Source organism: Egretta garzetta, unplaced genomic scaffold (assembly GCF_000687185.1).
Source record: "Egretta garzetta isolate BGI_Z169 unplaced genomic scaffold, ASM68718v1 scaffold217, whole genome shotgun sequence".
In the NCBI taxonomy this organism is placed as follows: Eukaryota; Metazoa; Chordata; class Aves; order Pelecaniformes; family Ardeidae; genus Egretta; species Egretta garzetta.
Genome location: NW_009260395.1, coordinates 946,307 through 972,702, shown reverse-complemented (window position 1 = coordinate 972,702; position 26,396 = coordinate 946,307). Strand labels below are relative to the sequence as shown.

The 26,396-nt window shown below is 42.7% G+C and overlaps 1 protein-coding gene across 1 annotated transcript in view; it reads left to right on the top strand.

The window, feature by feature from the left end:
• GUCY1A2 (guanylate cyclase 1 soluble subunit alpha 2) overlaps nucleotides 1–26,396 on the top strand; it is a 167,547-nt gene that overhangs the window by 6,280 nt on the left and 134,871 nt on the right. Inside the window, 3 exon segments of the mRNA XM_009643053.2 lie at nucleotides 9,305–9,698; nucleotides 15,622–15,719; nucleotides 18,681–18,802. Of these exon segments, the coding sequence (XP_009641348.1) occupies nucleotides 9,305–9,698; nucleotides 15,622–15,719; nucleotides 18,681–18,802 (614 nt within the window).

Below are 26,396 nucleotides of genomic sequence, written 5' to 3'. Positions count from 1 at the left end.
GGGGAGCGGGTCGGGGGCAGGAACGCGCGCGGCTGCCGGTGCGGCCGAGTCCCTTTCTGGATTAAAAGAAAACCGTAAAATCTTCAAGTGCTTGCCACTGTCTGGCACTAGCAACGTTTTTTTTTTTATAAAAAGTTACATCGATATGGTGCGTGGCACGCACGTTCTTCCTTCAGCATAGAGGAGATGCGAACTTCTTACGTTCGTAGGGCTTTTCCGTACCGAACAGGGTGAAAAGAAAGTTTTGACGTTGTGCTCAGAAATATTTCAGCAACAGATTTCCCCGTGCCTCCCAGACGCGTTGCCATTCTCGAGAGATCAGTTTCTTTAAGGTGTACGTTGAAATCCATGGCTTATGATTATCTGGGTAGCTATACCTGTAGTTGAGAAGCAGTGAAGCATTGCGTGTGCTAAAATAAGGAGTGAATTTGGGTAGAACCTGTAGCATGTGCTGGTATCGCTTTCTAAGTCTGAAACCAATGGCTCAGGAGCTCTGGTAGATTCATGTAAAGTAGAAGGTTCTTGTCCAGCCTTTCTCTTACGATTGTGCTGCGCTCCTATAAATACCTCTATGACCGTCACTAAATTTTCCTCATAAAGTGTCAGCTGCAACTGAACGCTTATTTGGTTTCTGGGATATTTTAACGTGTTCAGGTATAAAACACCAATTGCAACAAGTAGTCTTAATCTATAAGACAGTTGTATCTGCTCTGGTGGCATTGGGTCATCTTTTTGCAGGTTGTTCTCCAGCTTTGGAAATTACTTACGAGTCTCAGCACCACCAGCTGTCAGTTTGCTTTGGGTTCAGTAGGCTCTTTTCAGTTTGATGTTTCTTGAACTGGCTAGATAGGAGCAGGCAACCTGTTTAGGGGGAGAGGTTAGCCGTGCCCTACACGGCTAACAGGCGTTCAGTTTCAGTGAAGACTTTTCTTTCCCATTGATTTTTTTTCCCTCTGGTCTTGCAATGCTGATATTAATAGATGATATCTCAGGTGACCTGTCTTGTTTTAGTACAAAAAAAAAAAGCTATTTAATTTGGTAATAATACAAGGGTATAATTAGAGCACGTGTTACCCAAAATATTTGAAGTATTCTGAAGTAGCTCAGTGCAGTATTTTTAGATAACCTTAGTATTTGTGTTTTCCCAGCTTTGACTGTTACCTCCTGTATTGACTTGCCAGAAAAGACAATTGCAGTTTTACAGCTTGGATGAATTGCTGAATATGTTTTTAAAATAAGCACATTCTTCGATTTAGGAGAGGAGGAAAACTTTGATAGATCTTACAGTCCCCTTTCCCTCCTGCTCTCAGAGAAATTTCGTTTAAGAATGCAAAAATTTCATCCAACCTGGTTTTGATGTCCCAAACAACAGCTTCCGTGGCTTCCTTGGGAGATGATTATAGCAGCCCTTATTGCTGAAAAACTGTGGTGTTTTTGTTAAATTTTAGCATGTGATAGATATTGCTTAGAATTTCCCTTTTTATCTTGGCATCGTAACTAGTGCTTCACTTCCAGCTTACACACTGTGGCATAAATGAATGTGCTTATGTCTCAAAAGTCATGTTGTCACAATCACTTACCAGAAAAGAATCAGGTCCCCTGCCTTTTCATTTTCCACTCTGAGAAATCACTGTTCAGGTGCGTTGTTATTTTGGTGCATTCTTTTCTTACCGAGACTCTGTTCTGTGATGCTGAATACATGCCACCTTGCAACAAGTCAGGTTACCATATGTCTAACACTTTGATTATTTTCGCACATCTGCTAATATAAATCAGGAATAACTTTAATTAGAAGTAATAAAAACCCAAACCAACAAACTTTGCCTATAAAATTAGCATCAAATGGGACTCATTTCCACTATTTGTGAAATGAAAAAGCAGGTCTGAGGGGTGCACTGACGTGTTCTTTCTGAACCAAAAGCTTTAATACTTTGACCGTAGATGTAGATGCATCTTCATTCCATGATACTATAGGTACAGGTCTCTGCTAAGTATATAAACGTGAATTTACGTACATACGAGTGTGTGTGGATGTATATACTCTCTACATTGCCTGCAATGGCTTAATGTTTTCCCTTCCAACATGAATGCAGCAGCAATTTGTCCCCATCCCAGTGCCAAACACTTCCAAAGTTGAAGGCTGCTACAGGTTCCTGATGTTTATACTCAACCTTAATTTTGTGCTTTCTTTCGGCAAGGGCTAGGATTGAAATACCGAGTAAAATATTTTTTGGCGTGTTTTCACTGAGGAAAAATGCTCTCTGTGTGCTTAATACTACTGTGGCATGCAGAGAGATCTCTGGGGTGATGTTTCAATGTGGGAGTAGTGGGGGCTACCGGGAGCTGCGCTGGGGATGCGGAGAACCTCAAACTGAGCAGGAAGGGGCATCCAAGGGGTGAAGGAGCTGAGCAAGGGGCGTCCAAGGGGCGAAGGAGCTGAGCAAGAGCTCTCTCCGTGGGGCAGAGCAGCAAGAAGTCTGTGCAAGCAGGCTGGGTCTTACCAGTGGTAGCGCAAAAATGGGCGTGAAAATATTAGTGTCTCCTGCGCAATGTATTAAGGAGTTCGTACAACTGTACTGTCAGTGGAAAGAGAATCTGTAGAGTAAAATGCAGTAATGAAGCATTTGAGATATTTTGTACTAAAATATAGTGAAAAGAAGTTACTGAATTTTGCATCACTTGTAATCTTGGTCTCAAGTTTAGCTGAACGTGACTTTGCACAAACACTACTTTTTGTGAAACTGTGGGAAAAAATTAAAAAGTGAGCTTCCCTGTGTTGCAGCATTTAATCCAACCCATTCTGCTGGCTCCTGGAGAACAGCTTCTAGCACTTTCCAGCATGCATGATTTTTCAACTTTTCTCTTAAATACATATTTAGACCTTTTCCTGCAGTGGTTATAGTAGAGGATGCAGGGGTCTGATCCTCAACCAGCACAGGGTCATTTTATGTTCCTGTGGGTTCCTAAACTTTTGCTGACGCGCCTGGGTGGCTGAAGGAGGGACGCTGTTCATCTGCAACTTGCTTATCCCAAGCCCTCTATTTTTTAACAGCCAGAAATAGGAGGATGATAGGGCTCACCTCCCACCAAAACAGCTGCATATTTTGGAGAAAAGTAGGTGGTGATGAGGAAGATGAGCAGACCTCCATATGTACCCTACTGTTGGCACTCCTGAGAAGGCTGTGCTGGGGAAGGTCAGGGAAGCGGGGTGCAGCAGGGAGGCACAGAGCAGTGGCAATGCAAGAAGAGAGGCAGCTTTTTGTCACAGCTGCACTCCACAAACCGTGCATATACTAAACACCACTTCACGGCGCTGCCCTGTTGCCCCCTGAGATGCCATTTTGCCGAGTGGGCAGGAGCGCTGGCCGCTGGAGGGCTGGGACTCTCCCAGGAGCCAGGCACAGCTGGGCGCCGCAGCCCAGAGGGTTGGGGGAGCCATGCTGTGCCCAGCCGGGGCTCTGCTCAGTGCCCGAGTGAGAAGATGATGTTCTGTGGGACCAAACTTAGCTGCTCAGTGCAATAAACCATGGGCATTGCAGACCCTCAACTCTTGCGACTCCTTTATCTCAGGAGACCATGGCCAACAGTGCTCCACGGTTACTGCCCCGTGTCTGGCTCTGCCTTCTCACAGCCTTCATCCTGGTGATGTCCCCACAAAGCTGAGCCTGTAATTGTGTAGGCAGCTCCTACCCACTCTAGCATGTTCCTAAATCATGTTCCTGACTGGGCAAAGATGTCCCTTCTGGCCTCCTTCATCTGAACCACCGTCAAAGGATCTTTGGTTACCTACTCTACCAGAGAAATTTGGAGCTAGATCCAGCTGCTGTCAATAGGTGCCCTTCTCACTGGGCTGGGCTCAGGTTTTTGGAGATAAATAATAAAATGGTGGGAACCTAGCAGGGACGTTGATTTATGACCTTGTTTTTTAAGAAATCAACTGCAGTAATTATATGTACATTACAAGCAAATTTAATGATACATTTTTCTTGTGATTCCAGCTTTGTTGTTGTGTTCCATTTTAAAGGATGAATTTTACACCCACAATGACATAAATTTTGATTAATTGTAACTAGAGATGATGATACTCTATGCTATTCATTATCAACATAAGTTTTTCTGCCTTTAAGAGCTCTGCTCATATGTGGGAATGATATCCTGGCACCAGTGGACACGGTTTTCTTCTTCAGAAATGCCATTTAGTATCTTACTGAATTCCAGTTCCTTGCAGCAGTTTTCACATTTGCTCCAGTTCTATCTTGACTTGTATCCAATACCAGGCTGAAAATAGAATCAAAATCAGAAAAAAAAAATTTTGTCACTGATTTGGAAAGTCAAATACTCTGCTCCCATCTGAGGGGCATGGACTACCCAAAAGGAGCTGAGAGTGACTGGGCATGGACTCAAGAGGAGACCGTGTACCCTGAAGCGCTCTCCTGATCCTTCTGGAAAGAGAATTACAGCATGACACAGCATTAAACTGACATTTCCGTTTGATTTTATTTTCTGAGTGGTCTATGTAATGCAACTCTCGAACTATAAACGTTAGTAAGTGAAAATCGCTTCTGATAGGCTTTTCTGTTAATTCAGAATTACTCCTGCTATTTGTTAAAAGCCCAGTTGAAGACACATTAAAGTAAGAACATTTTTTTTCCTGTTTAAGTTAGGAAGCTGCTACTGGCTGCTGCCAAATTTAAGAGTTGTCTTTTTGAATACAGCCTTTTTCCTGACAGTGGGAGAAAAGTGAGCCTGAAGACAGCCGTTTAGCTTAGTGTGTAAGCTATTACTTATGTCACAGAACTGCTGTAACTCCAAGTTGCTTAATTGCAAGTGAATCCTCCAGTGAGCGCAGATGGGGTTTTGGTGGCAAAGTTGCAATATAGTGGCTCAAGTTGAATCTGGCTCCATCATAAACCACTACCACTTACTCTCAAGGAATAGCTACTCTTTTTAGTAGAAATAACAAGTTGTTGCCACTAGCAGGAGAGGTAACAAATTGATTTTTACATGAGATTTTGAAAAAATTTTACACAAGTATTCTGAGCTGCTTATGACTCGCGCTAACCCATCAGGTATATCTGAGCTCTACTGTCGTAGGAATAACTTCTGCTTATCTTTCTGAATTAAGTAAGGTAATGCCAAATGATAATCATATCAGCAGTGTGATGAGCTTATTCACTTAATAGCCCAGGCTGGGTGAGCTTGATGTGAGTAACATCCTTCTCAGGAATGAGCGTGTGAAGGAAAAGACAAACATGGAAACGGTGAAGAAAGAAAGGCACATCCCATGAGAAAGTCCTAATTTCTAATTCCAGCAGGCAAACAGGATTTTTTTTTTTTAACGTATGACAAAATCAGACTTTTGCCCAGTGTCTTTCAACTTAACAGAGAGAAAAGCCATACACAGGGTCATATGAGCCATCTGTAGCCAGTCAATCTGCTATTTCGTAGCAGAGCTGTGGTGACTTAAACAGGAACATTCTGGAAAACGTCATCGATATGAGCATTGCGGTGGGTTTTGTTTGTTTGCCTTGTTCGGTAGTTTAACATTTCATGCAAGGGAACTTCAGCCTCAGCAAATAAAATACTAAAAAAAAATCAGCTTAGCTGCACCGGAGGGCCTGCAGCATTGTATTGACCTTGGTGAAATTTTATTTAGGGTGAGTCTGAATATTTGACATCTAGTGCTTAGACCAATCATAGTAATAGTTGCTTTCTTAATGTTTGTATAGTTCCAGGCTGAAATCTCAACTTCCCCACAGTGCTTAGAAAAAAACACGCCTCGGAGACATTGATACCTGGCAGGCGTCTTTGCTGACTGGACGCAGCGAGCGTGTCCCTGCTGGGGTCAGGCCTGCCCGCCGGCAGGTCTCAGCCGCCAGCCGGCAAACCCGAGTGTAGCAGCACCCGTGTTAACCCCACAAAATTGATCTCCATTGTTTTGCACTTCTCTGCCTCTCCCCTGGCCAAAGTGCCCAGGTGCAAATAATAGAGAAAGACGTTGTGAAGTAGAAGGGAACGCTGTGATCATCAATATATCCCCTTAAGTAGCAGCGTGCAGTCATGGCTACATCGAAATGAGGGTGAATGTCCTTCACTTGCAACTGCTTGAGCAGGGGCAGTTACTGCTTCGCATGGTCCAGCGTCCTCCTGGTGAAACTTATAACGTTAACAGAAAGAAAAGCCCTCTCATTCCTTCTGCCTCTTGCACTAGTGTTAAAGGCTGTTATCAAGCGCTTTGAGTAAAAGAAATTGTTCCATCTCATATCCAAATTCTTTCTAGATACGTTTGCGTGCTTGGTAACTCTCAAGCTAAGTTTCAAAATGAAGACGGAAAAGTCTGTGGTTTTTCTATAGGTCTCAAAGGGATAAGCATATTTGCAGCTCTGCATATGAAATTAGGTCCAGTTATACTGAGGAAATTTGGTTTGTTCTATCCTAGCAGAAGAAATCCTTGAGAAGGACTGACATGTAAAGCCTTTAATTTCCTATCTGCCTGCTAGAGCAGCACCGATGCTTTTGTGTAGTAGATGTGAATTGCATTTAAAGATGAACAGGTAGCATTAGTGGTAGATCATCTATTATATTCTCACCTATCGAATGCATTCTTTCTGCAGCACAGAACAGATCTTCTGTCCGTTCCAGCCATGGCTGAAACTCAAAGAGGAACAAAGTGATCCCAGCCGGTATTACAATGGATAGCACCCTGAGATATTTATCCTTCACTGTCAAGGAGTTAGACTAGATGATCTAACAGGCAATTTCCATGCGTAATGTCTGTGATTCTTCTAGCTGAAAGGCAGATGGGGATGCAGGAGTTATAATTTCTAATTATTATTTAGCTCTGTTTTATTTCTTCAGAGTGTTTCCGTTGTTATTGCCGTGAAATAGTATGGGATAAAATTCTTAGTCTCAATGTTATTTATTAAATTAAGGCATTTTCTCTGATGGGCACAAGTGTTTCTCTGTGAAGAGTACCCCAGTTTGCATGAACTGAAGAGCAGACTGGTCTCAGGTTTAGGTGTCAGATGGTATTGAGTTCTGATCCACATGTGGACCATCGTGGGCTGTTGTAGGGCAGCTCATTTTTCCTCCAGCTGTCAGTCATCCCACTCTGGATCCCCAAACTGTCCCCTCCTGAGGATTCTGCATCATGTAGATGTGGTGGTTAGGGACATGGTTTAGTGGTGGACTTGGCAGTGTTATGCTAACAGTTGGACTTGATAATCTTGAAGTTCTTTTCCAACTGAAACGATTCTATGATTCCATAATTCTATGATTCCCCTCTTGATACCAAATCTGGTGCTTGTCATGGAGATCTGCAAGCAGTTGGTGCTTTGATCTAAAGCACAAACCTATGGAATCAGGAGGCTGGTTTTCATGAAGAAAAAAATGCATTTTTGGCTTGTACAGTTATAGAGAAAAAAATGAGTGCACCCTGAAGGTTCAGAAGATAGAGAGTAAAAATATTTTTTTTCCTGACTATATTATGAAAAGCACTGTTAAACTCCCAAAGGTGAATTTTTTTTTTTTTTTTTAAATTTTCAAATGGTCGCTTATGTTGGGATCCTTCTCCATTTCTGATTTCTGTCTGTGCCTTTTCATTCCATTCTTCAGCTACTGGGAAGGGGACAGGGAGGGATCCGGACTGTGCAGGACCCACAAGGACATGCAAGCGAGCCTTCCTCCTTCCTGCATTACCAGAAAATTGCAGGATGCCAGAGGAGCCTTCCTTTTCTTTGTCAGTTCTGCTTTTCCCTAGTTGCAGCAATTTCAATGCTTATCTCCCCACTCCTGGCATTTGGGATTGTTGATAAATGTTTGTCCTCAGCTGGAACCTTGATTCTTTGTTTATGGCTTCTGTAACATCAATATTTTGGTGACCAGAAGGACAGGGAAAGAACTGTTTTCCACTGCTTTCCTGATCATGGGGTAAATACTAAAAAAAAAACAGACTGGATGCAAAAATTATTATTTTGCCATTTCTTTCCTTCTGAATGGGCCAGGTGCACACCTACTCATGTGCTTAGAGATCTCTAATCACCTATGCACAAAAACTTGACTAAAATTGGTTCTGAAATATGAAACGAAGTATTTTTCATTAATGAACTATCACCAGCAGTGAAGCTGACAATTAAAGTCTCACACATCTGCTGAATTAGTGATTGAACACTATAAATTTCAGGCATGTGAACCTTCCAACATCAAAGTGCTTATTTGGCTGAGGTCTGTGGTGGCTTGGCTCTCCTGTATGCAGAGGCGCAGATTCCTCTAGGAAGGACTTTGCAGGGCACAGGAGTCTGGAGGAGCCCCCTGACCTGATGGACTTCCTCGAAGAAATTCTGATAGAAGCAAAGTGGTTTCTAGCTGAGCCTATTATGCTCTTCAGTGCTTCAACTTTCATGTTTAAAGTTTTAAGCACTCAAGTTTTTAAGAGCATGGCTGCTGTGAATCGCTTCTGAGGCTCAGCTAGGAGCCACTTAGCTTTTACCAGGAAAAATCTTTGAAGTCTTGTTAGGGTTAAGGAGAAACTGCCTGTGTACTTGGCTGCTCCCTTGGCTCAGACCTCCCTGTTCCGTACAGTCCCTTTCTTCTCGAATTCTGTCTGGGTATCTTAGGATGCAAAGGGAATGGGATGGCGAATTTGAAACCGCATTTATGTAAATGTAGACTGAGTCATCTGGGATACTGTGTGCCGTTCCGTTACCTCAGGGTGGAGTTTGTCTGTCCTTACTTAAACAGTTAAAAGATGTCTAAGTCTAAAGCAATCACTCAACATCTTTTCTAGACGAAACAAAGAAATGGGTATTTCTAAAGACTGAGTCCTCAGGCATGTATTGGATGCCAACCGTAAGATGAAATGAATTACTTTGGGTGCCTGCAGTTGGGCAGATGAGCCCTACTGTTTATTTCCAAAGGTGTTGCAATCAAATGAAAGACATTTCTGAAGATGGCTAGGGAATAGGCTAAAGTTTCTGTCCTCTGAGAAGAGATTGGAAAGCTTACGTTTGATTGCCTTAGGAAAGACATTTATAACAAGGGATGCAATTAAAGTGTAAGTCCTGTCCCCTTTGTCTCCAAAACTGGAGGCAATGAAGTTAAAAGAAGGGGAAATTAAATTAAAAAAAGACAAAAAAAATTTTCATACAATGTCTGTTTAAACTGGAATTCTTTTTCAAAGGATGTTGTCTGAGTTAAAAAAAAACCCTAAAAAAATTCAAAATTGTTTAGACAAATATCTTCATAAGGATTTTTTCCAGTTAGTCTTAAAAGCATCTTTGAGGAGCTATTGCTCCTCTAACTTCAGGTCTGGAGGCAGTTTTGCACTACTGGAGGGCCGGGTGAGATCCAGCGAGACGGGCAGATTTCTGTACAAGTGCATCCTGCAAACGGCGTCGTCTGGTGGAGTCTCAGCCATTGTCATGGCAGGAGTGCCACGCTCAGGATCGCTGCTGGCGGCTGTGCAGCGGCGGCGGGCTTTGGTTGCAGCGGCGGTGGGCTTTGGTTGCAGCACTGAGGTGCCAGGTGGAAGAGTTATAGGAGAGAGTGAGCAGGTTGTACGCATCACGGAGGATGGATGGGTCTTTCCAGAGGCCCTGCAGAACCAAGAACCGGAGCCCCATGTTGCAAGGAAGGAGGGAAAAATAGAGATAACCCTTGAGGGTCAAGGGTGGAAACTCCTGATATGGAGGAGGCCGAAGGTTTGTTACTTCCAACAACACATCTAAGGCCCCTCTTCCCCCTGTCGTTCAGCAGTAACAGAACTGGGACAGTACCCTGGGAAGAGGTGGGAGAGATGACCTCCCTTGGGATGAGGCATCAGGGCCAGCTGAGCCTCAGCCCTCAAGAAGAGGAGGGTGGTAGGCATCAGAAGCTCTCTCCTGAGGGGGCAGAGGCACTCATCTGCCAGTCTGCCTTGCTGCCTCAGGAGGTTTACTGCTTGCCAGGAGCTCAGACATAGTGTTGCAGAGAAGCTGCCAAAGCTTGTCTGTCTCCTGGACTGTGACCCCTGCTGCTCCTCCATGTGGGTGCCAGTGATACGGCCAGGGGAGGCCCCGAGGTCAGGAGTGACGACGTGGCTTTGAGTGCCAGGGCAAGGGCTGTGGCTGCCCCGTTGGTGTCTCCTTGATCCTGATGGTGAGGGGGAAAGGCTCTGGTTGGAGTGGACACGTCTATTAAGGCAGTCCCTGGCTGTGTGGCTGGTGTTGCTGGCAGGCCTTTGGTCTCCTTGGGCATGGGGCACTCTCTGAGGAGCAAGGAGTGCTGAGCAAGAATGGGATCTGTCTGACAAAGTGAGGTGAGGGTGTCTTCGCTAACAGACTTCACAACTGTGTGAGGAGGGCTTTGAGCTATGGTTGTTGGGGAAGGGGTTTCATTCTCTGCAGAGAAGGAGGAGCAGTGAAGAAGTATCAGGGGAACAACAAGATGGAAGAGGCACTTACGCTCACCTCACAAAAGCAGGACTGCTGGGAGCCCGTCCCAAGTGCCTGTGCCTAAATGCAGGCAGGATGGGGAGCAAAGAGATGCTGCCACTGAGCTTGGACCTTGCGTGGGATTGCACACGCCCTTGTGTGGAATGGCTCTCAGGGTGGGAGTGCTGCGGGAGGTGGACACAGGCTCTTCGGGAAGGGCGAGCTGGGGCGGTGAGGAGTGGGAGCTGCGCTCTGCGCAGAGGTGGCAGCGGTGTGTGGGCAGTTCCCTTTGGGCAGAGCAAGCTGGCCCGGAGCGTGGGGGTCAGGAGCAGGGGACCGATGAGCAGGGGTGGGGTGGTGGTACATCTGCTACACACTGGTTGGTCAAGAAGTGAAAGCAGAGGAAGCCTTTAGGCAGCTGGAGGAATCCTCAGAATGGCAGGCTCTGGTGCTCATGGGGGACTTCACCCAACCCAGAATCCACTAGAAGGGTAATAGGTTTGAGCACAAGCAATGCAGGAGATTTTTGAAGTGTGCTGAAGACGGTTTCTTAGTGCAGGGGATCAATGAGCTGAGAAGGGGGGATACTGTGCTGGAACTTTTGCTCACAAACAAGGAGGAACTGGTTGAAGGTATAAAAGCTGAGGGCAGCCCTGGCTGCAGTGATTATGAGATGCTGGAGTTCAAAACTGAGAGAAGTGGGAAAGACAAGGAAGTGGAATTACAACCTCACGCTTCAGGAGAGCAGATTTTGGCTTCTTCACAGATTTTGGCAGGATCCAATGGGCAACTAGCCTGTAGGGTAAAGGGGCACAAGAAGCTGGTTGATCTTTCATGGACTCTTTGAGACCTTCCTCAAAGCACAAGAACAGTTCGTTATGATGTGCAGAAAAGTCAAGCAAGCATGGAAGAATGATAGTGTGGATGAACAAGGACCTCAGCACAGAGCTCAAATGCAAAAAAAGATATCTACAGAAGTTGGAAGCAGGGATAGGATGCCCTGAGGGATATTCCTGCATGCACCTGAGCATGCAGGAATGGAGATAGGAAAGCCTCCCAGTCACGACAATCGGGGAGGTACTTGATGACTAGAAAAAGGCAAACATCAGACCCAACATCAAGAAGGACAAGGAGAATCCAGGGAACTACAGTGATCAGTCTGACCTCAGTCCTTGGGAATGTTACGGATCAAATCCTTTTGAAAGCCTTTTCTTAGCACAAAAAAGGGCAACACAGATGGTGATAGGGAACAGCCAGGACAAATTTTACCCCTTTATTCCCTTTACGTACTTTTATGCCCTTTACCAAGGATGAGTTGTGCCTGACCAACCTGATTGACTTCTGTAATGAGATGACCGTCTCAATGGATGGAGGGATGTTGTCTAACTTGACTTTAGGAAAATCTTTGGCATGGTCTCTCATAGTGTCATTAGAGCCAAATTGGCGAGATATAGACTGCCTAAGTGGATGATAAGGTGGGTGGAATAGTGTCTGGCCCTTAGGGCTCAAAAGGTGGCCATCAGAGTCACAAAGTCACAAAGAATTAGCAACCAGTTACCTCTGCATATCCCTCAGGGATTGATACTGGGGCCAACAGAGGACTACAAGGATGGTCAAGAGATGGAGCCCACGACATGTGAGGAGAAGCTGGGGGAGCTGCCTCTGTTCAGCTTTTAAGAAAAGACAGCTTTGGGGGTATCTTGTTGCAGTCTACAGCTACCTGATCAGGCTGTGTAGAGAAGATGGAGCCAGACTCTTCACAAGGATGCACAGCAGAAGGAAGAGAGGCAAGAAAGCTGGAAGATGGGAAGCTTCAAATCAGTATTTAAAAAAAAAAAAAAGAGGGTCATGAGGGTGTTCAAACACTGGCACATGTTGCCCAGAGAGGTTGTGGGATCACCATCCTTGGAGACACTCAGAAATCATCTGGAGAAAGACCTGAGCAACTGGTAACTCAAATTACAACATGATTCTGTGATTCTGATTTTTTATGATTCTTTGACACATTAGACTTAGCCATGGCCTGATGTCTGGATTCAGAATTAATTCAGGAAAGTCCTGTGACCTCTGCCGTGCAAGAGATCAGTCTAAATACCTTCAGTGGTCCCTTCTACCTTATATTTCATCATTCAAGATGGAGCTTGGATACGATCTCGTATGAAATTCTTGGATTAACGTACAGTTAACAATAGCAATACTGGCATGTCTTAATTTGAGTTGCCCTTAGAAATGTGAACTGATGTCACTATTCCTTTTGTAATGCATACCAACTGTTAGTAAAACATTATAATAAAACCGAATTTTTAAAATGTACTATTTTAGGGAATAGTTGCTACTTTACCTTTGTAGTAAATCTTTCATTTTAAGTGGTCAAGAAGCCTTAAAAACTCCAGCAAATAAGTGCCACTGGATGCCTGCATGGCATAGACATATGTTGTGGTAGAGGAGGTGCGTTGTTATAGGTTGTCTTTTCTCTCCCCAAATGGCAGAAGCTATGTTTCTTGGAGAGGCTACTAGAGGAAGTTTTAGCTCTTTTGCCCCCATCCAGTCTTGCCATTGGATGCAGAAAAGAGGTGGAAATGTTTTCCTGCCCACTCTCTCTCTCATAGGCGATGCCTAGTCAGCAGTGGAAGAAGTGGTACACCACACTACCCGTGTAGGCAGCTGTAAGGGGGTGTCGTGTAACTTCTCTCCATTTTATTTAGTCATGGCCATAGTTATGGAATTAATCTATAGCAAAATGACATTCAGTGACGAAATACAGCAAATGGAGAAGGGGAGCACAGCAGCTTTTTAACCATGCGCAGTGACATGCCATAGTAATTCTCATCAGAAATGAAGAAATATTTTGTGACTTCTCAGGCCAGTTTTCACACTGGCTATGGACACATTACATACAGCTCTGTTTATGACCAGTGTTTCAGTCGTAAATCCTATTTCTTGTCTATACTTGATTTCCAAGATTTGATAGGAGATGCCAGTGAAGACAGGGATGAGTTCATGGGACTGTGTAAAACTGTCTGACAGCACCTAGGCAGATGATTTAGCTTTCAGAAGAGAGAGTTAACAGTATGTGGGCCTTTTCTTTTTCATCTAGCATGGCGGGGGAAGGGAGGTCTATTGATGAAATGAGCTCAGGACTTGGAGGTTGCTTGTATGGTCAAATCTTCAGGTATTCAAAAGGACTTTTCCCTGGGTAAGGAGTGCAAGATCTGTGTGTTGGGCATGAGAAAGGCAAAGACAGCCCGTGGAGGCTTGCTCAGGAGTCATAAGCTGCAAAACTTCCTGAGAAGACAAAAAGCTATTGCCATTCCTCTCTGCTGCAGGGCCAGGCATTGCTGCCTCCCATACACTTGTTGTGAACGCACTTTGGGAGAACAAGAAGGGAAGTTTAATTTAATAGTCAGACTTTTGTAACATTCCCTATTTCATGTCAGAGGAGTCGCTGGTGGAGTCCTGATGTTCTGTGTGCAGGGAGTGGGGCACAGGGAAATGCTCTGTGGAGATGGGAGGTGGCAGCAGTCTGGACTTCTCTGCTTAAAGCCATCTCGCTTTGCCTCCTTGCCTGAGAGGGGAGAGACAACTTTTCTATATGTGAAGGATATGTGCCTGCTGAGCACAGGAAAACTTCTGAATCTCTGTGAGAACAGGCCATGAAACATATTTGTAGCCCATCAGGCCTAAGGACTTCAACACTTGCTGTACCACTGAGAAGGGGATGCTTTTTTGATAGGTGATGGTATCACTCATATGGTGCTTCCATTGTGTTTTGTGAGAGAACATGCAACTTTTAATGCCTTTTAGCACAGGAAACTTAGCTCCCATAGAGAACAGAAGTAATTATCTGATACAGAATTAACAAAAAAAAAAAACCTCTTTCAAGGTTTACATCTATTTTGAGCTTATTTTTGTTAAATGCATGCATTTCTACACGTTCGAATTCAAAGGGGTAGACACGTTCTTGTAGTTTGCTATTAAAAAGAAATTTTTACAATTGCACAGACCTAGTGCAGCCTGGCATATGCTTTTTCATTCCTCCTGTCATCAGAACGGTTACCTCCTCCTGCAAACTCATGGGCAATAGTAGGAAGAAAGCTCAGCTCTTGAACTGCTGAATCTGTACAGCACAAAGCAAAATCTGAGACTTTCAAAGATGATGGTGGGTTTAGAATGAAATTCCTCTAATTAAGGGGCATTTCAAATATTACTTTCCAAAACAATCAGATGTCTTTTCCAAAAGGTAGGGAAACACCAAGTATCTTGAAAGTTTGAGTGGCTGCTGCTGCGAGTTAGATCAAAATATCTCTCTGTGCCTCTGATACAGACGGAAGACTTACAAATCCAAATTGGGTACCTGTGTCTGACCTCTGGCACTGGAACAAAATGGATGGGTGAAAAACCTCAGGTTTGGTACAAAGCAATTATTTTGGAAGAATGACGTTTTGCCATAAGTGACTTGGAAAATTCCAAAGAGAATGACTTGGACTTTACATTTGCTTTATTTACCTGAAGATGTCTCATGAAGTAATTCAAAATGATAGGAATAGCAGCAGCAGCAGCAGTAGTAGCAGTAGTAAGGAAAATAAACATACATATGTACATATATATTTTGGGGAACACGGTAGTAGTAGTAATAATGCAAATAAACATGTATACACACATATGCAGTCTGGTGAACACCTATTAAAATGAAATAGCATAGAAATGCTTGAAGCATGCATGATTTCCTTTTGATTAACTTGAGTTCCCTGGTAATTTAAAAGTTGACTGGAGAGTTATAGCCTGTCAGGAAAGTAAGCCAAAATAAATAGTGTCTTTATGATATTCTTTAGTACAGAATGCTCTAGGGAACATACAAAGTTTAAAAACCCAATGCCTTTTCACAGTGATACTTTCGTCATAAAATAGCATTTTCTTGCAACTATTATAAATTAATTATTTTAAAATAATGAGATAATTGGTGGGTGATAGTATTTGAGAGCTAGTAGTGAAGTGGCTCCTTTGTTATGCACAACTGGTCTTGTAAGTGGTATTAATTATGGCACACTGTAAAATCCCTTCCTATTTAAATGGTGAAATAAGATGTAAGGAACAGATAATATTTCACATCCATTGCTATGATGGGCACCTAGCAGGTAGAAGATGAGGAGGACTAAGACTGGAGAAAAGCAGTGTGTCAAAAGATAATGTTGATTAAACTGTACTGTGCTTCCCTAATGCTACAATTTCTTTTATTATTCTTCCATAGCCTCAGACCATTCGGCAAACTCTTCAAAGGACGCTGCAGTATTTTGAGCATCAAGTTATTGGGTAAGTGTTAGTGTGCAGTAATAAAAAGTGAGTGGTAGTGTTTTCCTCTGTGCTTCCCAAGTCACAGCCTTGTCTGACAAGGTTTTTAATTTTTCTCTCTCTGTACATTCTATGCACGTTAATGATAAACTGCTGTCCAGTTCTGCTTCCATGCCATCCCATCAGAGCATGACTGCTCCCTTAACAGTGATGTTTCCTAAATAAGGAGAACAGGGAATCTGAAGATCTATTCCAATTTGCTTTTCACAGTGCTAGCTGAGAATGCTGTAAATTTAAAAGATGGGGAGATGAGGTGCTTAGGTACATGGTTTAGTGGTGGGATGGCAGGGTTAGGGTAACAGTCGGACTTGATGATCTTCAAGGTCTTTTCCAACCTAAACTATTCTATGATTCTATGAAAAATTATTTATGCTATGACCTGAGGTCCAAATCTTGCAAAATCCTGCATCAGTGCCTGTTAAATACTTGCAGGTTTTTGCAGAAGCAGGACTGGAAGCCACCTCCTAAGAGTTCATTGAGAAGATTAATAGATGACTGAAAAGCAAAAAGAAAGTAATAGCAGGTGTCATCATGAAAACCTAGGGCATTCTTCCATTGATAAAAATAATCTCTTCAAACTTTTCCTTACTTGCACACGTGTTTTCCTTTCCTCTGCAAGTAATCTATTGTCACGGATAACTTTTCCTAAGAGAGTCAGAATACAGTGGCTGCATGTCTATAGCCATTAAATGGGTGTGCCATATGACAAACAAAGAATTCTGCCCTCTGCATTTAATTACACAGATGCAATGAGGTTTTTTTCAAGCTGCACTGAGGGTCTTTTTAGAATCTATGACATAGTTTTGAACCTGGAGGGAATTGTCCTTGCCTATTTGTCAATGTTTGGTTAAGATTCACAGGGAGCCCTAGCTTGGTGGGTGATGTCTGGCTGGCACCTGAGGGCAGCCAGGGAGCCAATCTCGGCAGGTAGTCGTGATGTCCACTGCAGGGCAGGCAGGGGGGAGAAGCCTTCTGGCTGCTAATTTTTTCAGTTGCTGAAAAGATTGCTTGAAGTCTCACGTTAGGAGACTTCAGAGAATGAGACAGTGCCTTGAGAAAAGCATGTATGCAGTAACCATGTGGCTTTTTATTTATGGCCACATGTGGCTTAGATGTGCTTTTTTTAATGGACAAAGTTTAAAAGCGGGACACTCTGAAAACCTGTAATTCCTGTGACTTACGATACACTGACTCATTTTTTTGAACATCAGTGTGAGTTTGTTAAAGCAGCATCTGTCTCTAGCAGATGTCCTATATTTGTCCTGCCCTGTGATCTTTTACTTTTGGTACGTGTTGTGAAGCGTTGACCTTGGCCAGCTGCCAGACCCCCACCCAGCCGATCCGCTCTCTTGCTTCCCCTCCTCAGCAGGACAGGGGGGAAAATAAGATGAACAAAGCTTGTGGGTCGAGATGAAGGCACTCCCGACTCCTCTACCTCCTCCCGCCTCGAGCGGCACAGGGGGATGGGGATGGAGGTTGTGGTCATTCCATAACAGCTCCTTTCTGCTGCTCCTTCCTCCTCACGCTTGTCCCCTGCTCTTTGTGGGCTGTCCATGGGCTGCAGCTTCCTTCAGGGCACATCCCCCTGCTCCAGCATGGCATCCTCCAGAGGCTGCAGTGTGGATATCTGCATCACCACGGTCCCCCATGGACAACCTGCTTCCCCCCCGTGGCAGTGGGGTTGGGTTCTGGGTGAGCTTGGCCACTGGGTCAGGATGTGGCCTCCTGCCAGGCCCATGGCCAGGCATTGCTGGACACCTGGGAAGCAGTACAGACCATGCAGCTCACTGCAGAGCATGTCAGCAGACCTGGCCAGCGAGTTTTCCTTGTCTAAGGTGAGGCCACTCTTCGCAATATGCTTTACTGCACGTGGAGAACCAGTTTCCCTGTTGAGGGGTGACCGGATGGGCAGCTCTGATCCTTTCTAGTCCTTTTCTGCAGGTGCTGGCAACCCAAGTGCTGAGATTTTGCAGGCATTAACCAGACGAAGAGTCCAATCCTTAAAACTGCTCTTCATGATTTATAAACTAGAAAAAAGTGTGAAAGCATAACAAAACTGTTAATAAAATACTAATTAGAAAAGCTTTTATCTGTGCATTGAGCTAAATCAATTGTATATTTTGCCAAGTGCATTATCACTCTGCTGCAATATTTTCTTCACTTGTAATTCTCTCTTCTGTTGTCATTATCACCTGCATAAAGCTTTGTTTTAAACATAGTTTGAGCTTCTGTTCTGTTTCTGTTGAATTAATGACAAACAAACCAGAATAGCTAAATCAAATAGAATAATTTAAGTGGTAGCTGCTTTCTTGCTGGTCAGAGCGTAGCTCTGTGTCTTTCTTCAGTGGTGGGATTCTTTTTAGTTTTCCTTTAGCAGGCTGTAGCACAAACTTTATTCTTGGTAACATAGTGAGTTGCAGCTTGACATCCTTCTTTCTGCTGGGATCTTTTCAGAAGGTAATCCACAGAGCGAGCTAGGCTTTATACTTGCAGTGCTAATGTAATGTGATGTGGAAGGTCTATTATTCTCATTAGATACTTACCATTGCCTCATAAACATCTTGCTTGGAGTTTACTGCACAATGTTCTTATAGACAACACCCCAGTGGGAATGACGTATAAGACAGATATGTCTGATACCCTTCCCTCATCCCTTTGGTACTGTTTTTTTCTTATGGCTTCATTCTCTTTACAGATAATATTCTGGATTCTAGTGTAACACTTGAGATACCCAGGCTACTAATGAATGCAGTGTCGTCTGTGTGTGATAAGGCACGAGTGGAAAGGGGGTGATGGAGGGGAGAAGAGGGAGGAGCCAAGGGAGGCTAAAGGCATCCTTTACCAACACTTCTGAAAGGCATTTGTTGACCTTGCATTTGCATAAGGAGATGCTATAACTTTTCTTAATTTTTTTTACTGTAGTTACAGGGATGCGGAGAAGAACTTTCACAATATATCAAACAGATGCTCCTATACAGACTGCTCTGGCAATGAAGAAGCTGAAGATGTCTCAGGAATTCTCCAGTGTACGGCTAATGTTCTTGGTATGTATTTTTTCAAGGGAATTAGTTTACTTTAGTTGGAAGGGAAGTTTACTGACCATCTTAATAGCAACGATGAACGAAGGAATTTTTGCCCCAGTAAGGGAAATTCAGGATGTAGGCAGCTACATACCAGTGCACTGTTATTACATTTGTCTCCTTTTCTGCATATATTTTGCGCCTTTTAGATAATCCAAACTGATTTTTCAGTGAAGTCAGTCACTTAATCAGAAGTGGAGGTGTATCGTGCAATAGTCAGGTTGATGTCAGTCACTAGAGAAGTCTCCAAGGCTTTGAGTCCAAATAGTTACCATATTTTTTTTTAATTTATTTGCATTTTTAAATAATTGAATGCTAACTCTCAGAAACCAGTGCTAGGACAAATGCTGTCATTTGCCATCTGCTGCTTTCAGGGAGTTTGCAAGGGGAGAGCTGTTGCAGTTGTTCCTCTGCAGGAAAGGCCCTGGGGGTCCTGGTGGCCAGCAAGTGGGACAAGGCCAGTGGCGCAAAGGTGGCCAATGGCAGCCTGGGCTGTATGAACAGGGACAGAGATACAGATTGTAGGGGCTCCTTATCCCCCTCTACTCAGTACTTGTTAAACCACATCTGGTTTGCTGAATCTGATGTTGGGAGCCCAAAACTATAGAGAATTTGATAAATGGGAAGGAGTTCAGTTGAGGCCACCAAAATGGTGAGGGCTGGAGCATCTGCCCTGTGAGGAGAGGCTGGGAGAGCTGGGCTTGCTCAGCCTGGAGCAGAGATGGCTTCAAGAGGACCCAAAAGCAGCCCCCAGTGCCTGTGGGGACATCCTCAAGGACGGGGAGCTGGGATCTTTCTACTGGTGCAGGGTGTAAAGAGATGGCAGGCATAAGTTGAAACACACTGGGTGTTTTTCCCCGTGAGGACAGTCAGGCAGACGCACGGGTAGCCCAGAGAGGCAACCTGTGTGCAGTCTCTGTCCTTGGAGGTTTTTAACCCCAACTAGGTAAAGCCATGAGCAGCCTGGCCTGAATGACCAGGCAACTCATTGGGGTCTCTCCCAGCTTGAAAGCCACTCTAATTCTGGCCCAGCTAACAAGAAGGAGCTGTTGATGCCATGATGACATTTTTCCTAGTTGAATAGTGAGCTTTTTTTTTTCTGAACTTTTCTATAGCACTCACAACACTTGGAGATGTACTTTTTGTAATGTCAAAACCCTCTTTGCTTTTCCATTGGAGGTCTCAGTAGGCTGCTGAAGTTGGGGTGGAAGGCCCAAAAGCTAGCATTCTGGTTTATAAGAAGTTTCCTTTGAGCTGGTAATATACGGTATAAACCCATGACATTTTCGTTGGATTATGCAGTTAAAGAGACTTTCTTCAATAGGAGATGTGATTTACCTTCCGTGTCAGGGGAATATGGTAAGGTGATATTTTGCCCACATTTGGGTCTTGTATCCTGCTGACTTAAGATCCTTCTGGAGGTATATGGATTGTATGTCTGTCTTTTCTGTCTCAAACTGTTAAACAGACTTGGGACGCTCTGTGAAACGACTGACATGTTCTAGTTGAGAGATGACTGTACTTCACTGACAATCAAAATGCTTTTTTTTTGGTGTCAAGTGCCTTATTCTGCAATATGCTAGGTGCTGTCAGGGAGGTTCTGAGTGCCTTTAACTGCTGCTGAAGTACTTGGGGAGATTGCACTTGTACTTGTGTACTTGTGTACTTGTGTACTTGTACTTGTGTACTTGCCAAGTACATGGCACTTTGCACGTTTGGGTCACGGAGAGAATTTAGAACAAATGAAATTGTGAATATGTCCAGTATTAGTTACCATATATTTTTTTTTTTTTAGTTTTCATTTTAAAATAATTGAATTCTAGCTCTCAGAAACAAATGCTATGAGTGATAAGGCAGGACTCATGCAAAGTAATGTTTTGTTATGTGCATATTAATATTAAAACAAATTAGACATTCAGTACTTATTTCACCATGATGCAAGTTATGTGCTCTAAGAAATAGTTATGAATACTTTTTCATCTTCAGAATGCTTTTAAATCAATATGTTAGTCTTGGTCCCTTAGCATGGCTGAGTAATGTGCAGCCTGTTTTTTCAGAGGTATCTTCACAGCGCATGGGTGTCAGGGGCAGATAGGACTGTTGGGATCACAGTGTAAGGGTAACATCTAGACATTACTGTCTTGGGGAATCATTAAAATGGACTTTGTTGAAAATAAATTTGCAGGCACTTACTCTGGGAAAAGCTCACCTTTTAAAGAATGAATTTGAGTTCATAGCAAAAAAAAAAATCAATGTGAGCAAAACACTAAGATAATTTAAAACCAGTATTTCTTTCCTTCTCTTTACCTGAGACAGGAATGTAAGGGAATGAGCAGTAGAACCAGCTTCTTCATTTTAATTGTAGAGCCTATCACAACAGGCAAATAATTCATGGAGGCTGTGTCATTAATGCTCACACACCCAGTTATTTTTCTGGTTGAATAAGGATTAGTGAGAACTGCTTCTGTGCAAGAAGGGTGTAACCTCCAGGGTGTGTACCTAGAGCAACTGGCATTGCTGAGACAGGAGACAATGAATCTGGCTGGGATGGAGGCTAGAGAAACTGTTGAACCAAATCTGGCTCTCAGTTTATTTATATGAGCGGTAACAGGGACTTGCTGTCTGGGGCTGGAAGAAAGTGTTTTCTTCATGGTGCTTGGAAGCAACCTCCTGCTCTCTCACCTTAGATAATGCCAACATGATTCACCTCTCCTGACCCTCTAACTGCCTCTAAAATAGACATTTGGCATTTCATATTCATCAGAAGACAACAAATGCTGAGATCATTAGTAAGCATGGAAGACTGTGAGCAGATGTTTCGCACCATGATCCTGGTGCTTGCACTGCTCACAGCAAAGTGCTGACTGCAAGCTGTATGCTCCGCTTGAGGCATGTGATTTATCATGTATGAACACTGGAATTTTCACTCCATCAAGTCTTCACTAAAGCGCGACACCATCTTCCTGCAGTGGAAGGACCTGATTCTCCTCATCTCCTCACAAAGTTGTTCCTGCTGCAAGTCCAGACATCAATAGAGCTCTTCCTGCTTTAATCCGCTGTAATTAAGGGAGCCATGTCCATCATGCTCACCCACTAGAAACCGCGTTTGATACCAGATCAATGGCACAGCTTTCCTTTGAGGTGACTACTTCTGTGACTGCAATATTTAATTTAACTTTGTATCCTTTTCAAAATAGTCCAGACAGCTTTATGATGGACTCTGCTTTCTTTAATTGGTGTGTGCACACTTTTACAGTGGCCTTCATAGGCATGTCATCCAAAGGAAAAAGGGACAATATACTGGAAGTTGGGAAAAAGAGAAGAGAAATCCTAGCTTCTAAAGGGAGCCTTTATAAAGTCCCTAGTTGGAAATAAAGCATTTCAAAGAATAAGCGCTGGTATGTTTTATCCTGTTGACACACATAATGCTTTTAGCTGGCTAGCTAAGCTGTGTTCAGAGCAGACTGGTGTTAGTTTGAGCTTACTTTAGAAATAATGATAAGGAAAAGATTCCTATGATGAAGTATATTATGTGGAAGACTACCACGTTTCTTTATTAGGTGACTACAAATTTATACTGAGGTATGTTAGAGAGAAAGATTATATCTGAAGAGATTTCTTATTTGAGCTTGGGCACGTTTTTATTTTCCATGCCTCAATTCCCCATCTGTATAATGGAGATAACAGTTGCTTTTTTTTTTTTTTTCTTTTAAATGCTTTAAACCATATGTCAGTGCTGTTCAGATTTTAACCTTCTCAAAACAAAGACGTTTTTGTATCATTTGTACATTCAGCATTTTGAGCAGTGACAGCCAAATCTTGTTTGGGACTGCTTTTGTCCCCATAATTTAAAAGAATTTGATTTCCAGTAAGATTAGAGTGTGCATTTTGACTTACTGCAGCTAGTCAGAGTAAAGCAGGAGGCTTCCACATAGTGGCCAATTAAAACTTTGGCAACAGGAAAATGAGGATGAAAACATTTTTTAATTGTTAGTCTGTAATTCCTACTGTAAGGAATATATTTTGGGACATAAAGCCATCGTGACCCATCCTGCTTATCTGTTTTGCAGATATTCCAAGGAAATCTGTGCTATTGAGCTTTATGAAGCAGCAGAGAAATGCCCAGTTTTCATTTTTCAACCCCACTGTGCACTTCTGATATGTCACATCACATTTCGCACATCCCAAATGCACAAACTAGATAAAAATCGTACAGCCTTCTCCTCGTCTGCTCCAAACACTCTTTTCAAACACTGTATGCAAGTACTGTAGCCATTGTGGACGCGAAGTGTTCTTCACTCTTATTTCAATCCTTGACCAAAAAAAGAAAGGGAGTTTCATGAAGGGAGTTACCTGTTTTCCTTTAAATACCACCAGTATGTCCGTTGGAGCCTCTTTGCAGCTTGCCGAGGAGCTCTGTAATCTGTCATAACTTTGATAGTAAAACTATTGAAAAGTAACTTAAATTCATAAATACCTATAAAAATATCTGTTGTGCAAAATTTGCAAAGCAGAAGTAGATGTTCGTACCCAATCTTTAGCGACATGGAAGAAATGTTGTCTTTGAAAGCCTATTTGTGCATTAGACTACAATATCTAAATTGTACCTACTGCAGCATCATGCTACATACACTGCATAAATAACACCTGCAGCACCATGGGCGCGCAGCCTGCAGTTACAAATGCACACGTAGCAGATAGTTGTTTCAACAAGGAGGCCTGGAGAAGTAATTGCATCTATCTGCCTTTCCATTGCTTAAGACAGAGAAAAACATTCCCTTCCTTTTTTTTTTTCTTCAAGAAATTAATTTTTTGCCACATAATTCTTTTTCATCTGCTATAAAAAAATTGGCTCCTAAAATCTTACTACCTCATTTTCCTTAAAAAATGCACAGCATGCATCAATGGCTGCTAAGTCAGCTCTGCATGTGGACTTAAATGCATTGCAAGAATTTTTCCTGTTAGGCATTCTTAACTCACAGGTTAATAGTAATGCTCGTCCTCCTGATTTTGCTTCTGAGTGTGGTGTGAGGACTTTGCTTCTCTGTCATTTCTAAGTGAGTATCTTTTTGGGCATCTTTGCCCAAAGAGGTAGTGGAGGTTGCCCAGAGAGGTAGTGGAGGCCCCATCCCTGGAAACTTTCAAGGCCAGGTTGGATGGGGCTCTGAGCAACCTGATCTAGTTAGCGGTGTCCCTGCTCCTGTAGGGGGGTTGGACTAGATGACCTCTAGGGGTCCCTTCCAACCCAAAACATTCTATGATTCTATGATCTTCCATTTGGAGGATGATGTGGCACAGTAGCGAGGATTCCCAAATCCCCTGGTGATAAGCTATGTGGAATCCCAGCCTGGAGCCCTGTCTCATCAGGGGGATAAATCGTGTTTCTGGATTCGCCCTCCCCGAGATGCTGAGGAGGAGGTGGAATCCATCGTTGGTGCAGGGGTTTAGAGAGCTCTTGCTCCGGGTGACATTCGCTTGTCACCACCAAAGAATATGTGTGCTGTAGGCTGCTTTATATAGAGCAAATCACTTCATGCCTAAATATATCTCGCAGGGCTGTTCCTTTGCTTAGTGCAAAGGGCATAATTCTGTAAAAGTCATTTGTTCTCTGTACATTTGTCAAAGATGAAGATCTGTATTTCCTTTATGAAACTAAGAAAATCTCAGCTCTCACCCATATTCTCTAGTTAAAGAGCAATTTGGGATTCTGATTAATAACAGCACATCACCGCTGAGAAATACTACATTCGAAGAGGCAGGAAATACATTGGAAAGGAGATGCCGGGACAGATCTCAGCCTACAGTGAGAATTGACGAGGTCATGTAATTGGAAAAGGTGGGCAAGGGTTTGGCACACTGACTGCTCGGCAGGTATCTGAAAACTGTAAATGCTTATATACTTAAAGTACATAAATTACTATCACTTTCCTCTTCCTTTGAGCTAAGAACTGCAGATAGTCCTTAGGATGCAACGAATTTAGGATACACAGCCTGATTTATAATAAAAGTTGTTGGTTTACAAATGGTGTAAAAGGAAATGTTACATGGCCCAGAGGACTGGTGATATTAATGGATTTTAATAATACCTGGAACTCTGTCTGGGGGGGTCTAAGCTATTACACACAGGACTCCTTTTGTTTAGTGGATGTTACAGCGCACTGGCAATACAAAAGTAATCTAAAAAAAAAATAATCAAATAATCCGCGTGATTTCAAAACTGAGCTGAATACATCTAAATTAGGAAAGGACAAACGTTTATACCAAATGGCCTTAGATGTTCCACTCTTCTCACATCAGAGCTGTTGCTAGAAAGCAGATGAACTCCCAGTAGATTGTGAGTGGTTTGAAGCTAGGCTGTACAATGACATCTTGTCAAGTCTATTTATAAAGTAGAAGACATTCTGGGCATGATTCATTGACTAAATGTAGGTGTTTGCCATTATTTTAGGTGCTGTAGGGTATCTTGTGTGGCCTCTGTCAGACCAAAATGTGTAGGTCTCCCTTAAGTCCCATATCTTGGCAGATGTAACTATATGTTAGTTCTTTTGTAGATGTCTTGGATGCCTTATGAAGATTCAAGTAGCATTAGATTTCTATATTTAGTCAGCTGAATTTAGCCCTTTATATATGTGAGGAATTATGAGAGATGATTTTGCATTTAATGGGAGAAGTTTTTAGATTTCATTACAATTTTATTCTTTCCAAGAAGTGAAGTTCTGCTCCCTGTGTCAATTCAAAGACATATGTGCTTATTTTAATGCAAAAGCAAATTAAAAAACTCTGTTCTTACTGCTGTTTGATATCTAGAGTTAACATGAAACAAACTGGATCTGACTTATTTTTAGGAATCGCCAACGTAGTGATTGCAGTTTTCATTCAATAAACCCTGTGCAAATCTAAGAAGTGAGGTTTCCAAGAAGTGATGGGAGACACAAAATGATGATAGTCTTGCTTCAGACAGCTTGGCTTTTCCTGCAGAACTGGCTGCTACTGAAAGTGCTGTATGGGGAAAAAAAAAGAACATTGCCTGTTCTTAATAGCTCAGATGAGCTTCTGTCTCAGTAGTTCGGAGACTAATCCTTTATGTGTATGCCGAGCACAGGTGATCAGGTCCTCACCAAGAGGCGGTAATTAAAATCACATTTGTAAGCATCATTTGTCAGAGGAGACCCTCACTTTAACGAGAAAAGAAAATGCCTCATTAAAACTGGATAAAACAAGTAGTATAGGTGAACAAGTGTGAGGAATTCTTTTTAGCAATAATTTTCATTTTTATTTTATGAAATCTTGAAAGATACGTAGGCCCTGTATGACACTGTAGGAGAAGTGTAGTAAAAATTTTACAGTTGTATGAAAACCATATGTAAAGGCATAAAATGATGTTACTGTATTTCTATAAAAACCACTAAAAATCATAATATAAAAATGTCTGAATTCCCAGGATGATATAAATTCACCATCATAATGAATTAAGATTGAAGTCCTTTACATAGCAATTAGATCCTGTACTAGGCTCACTTACAAGCCAAGTGTTTCATCTAATGTACCTACAGCATTA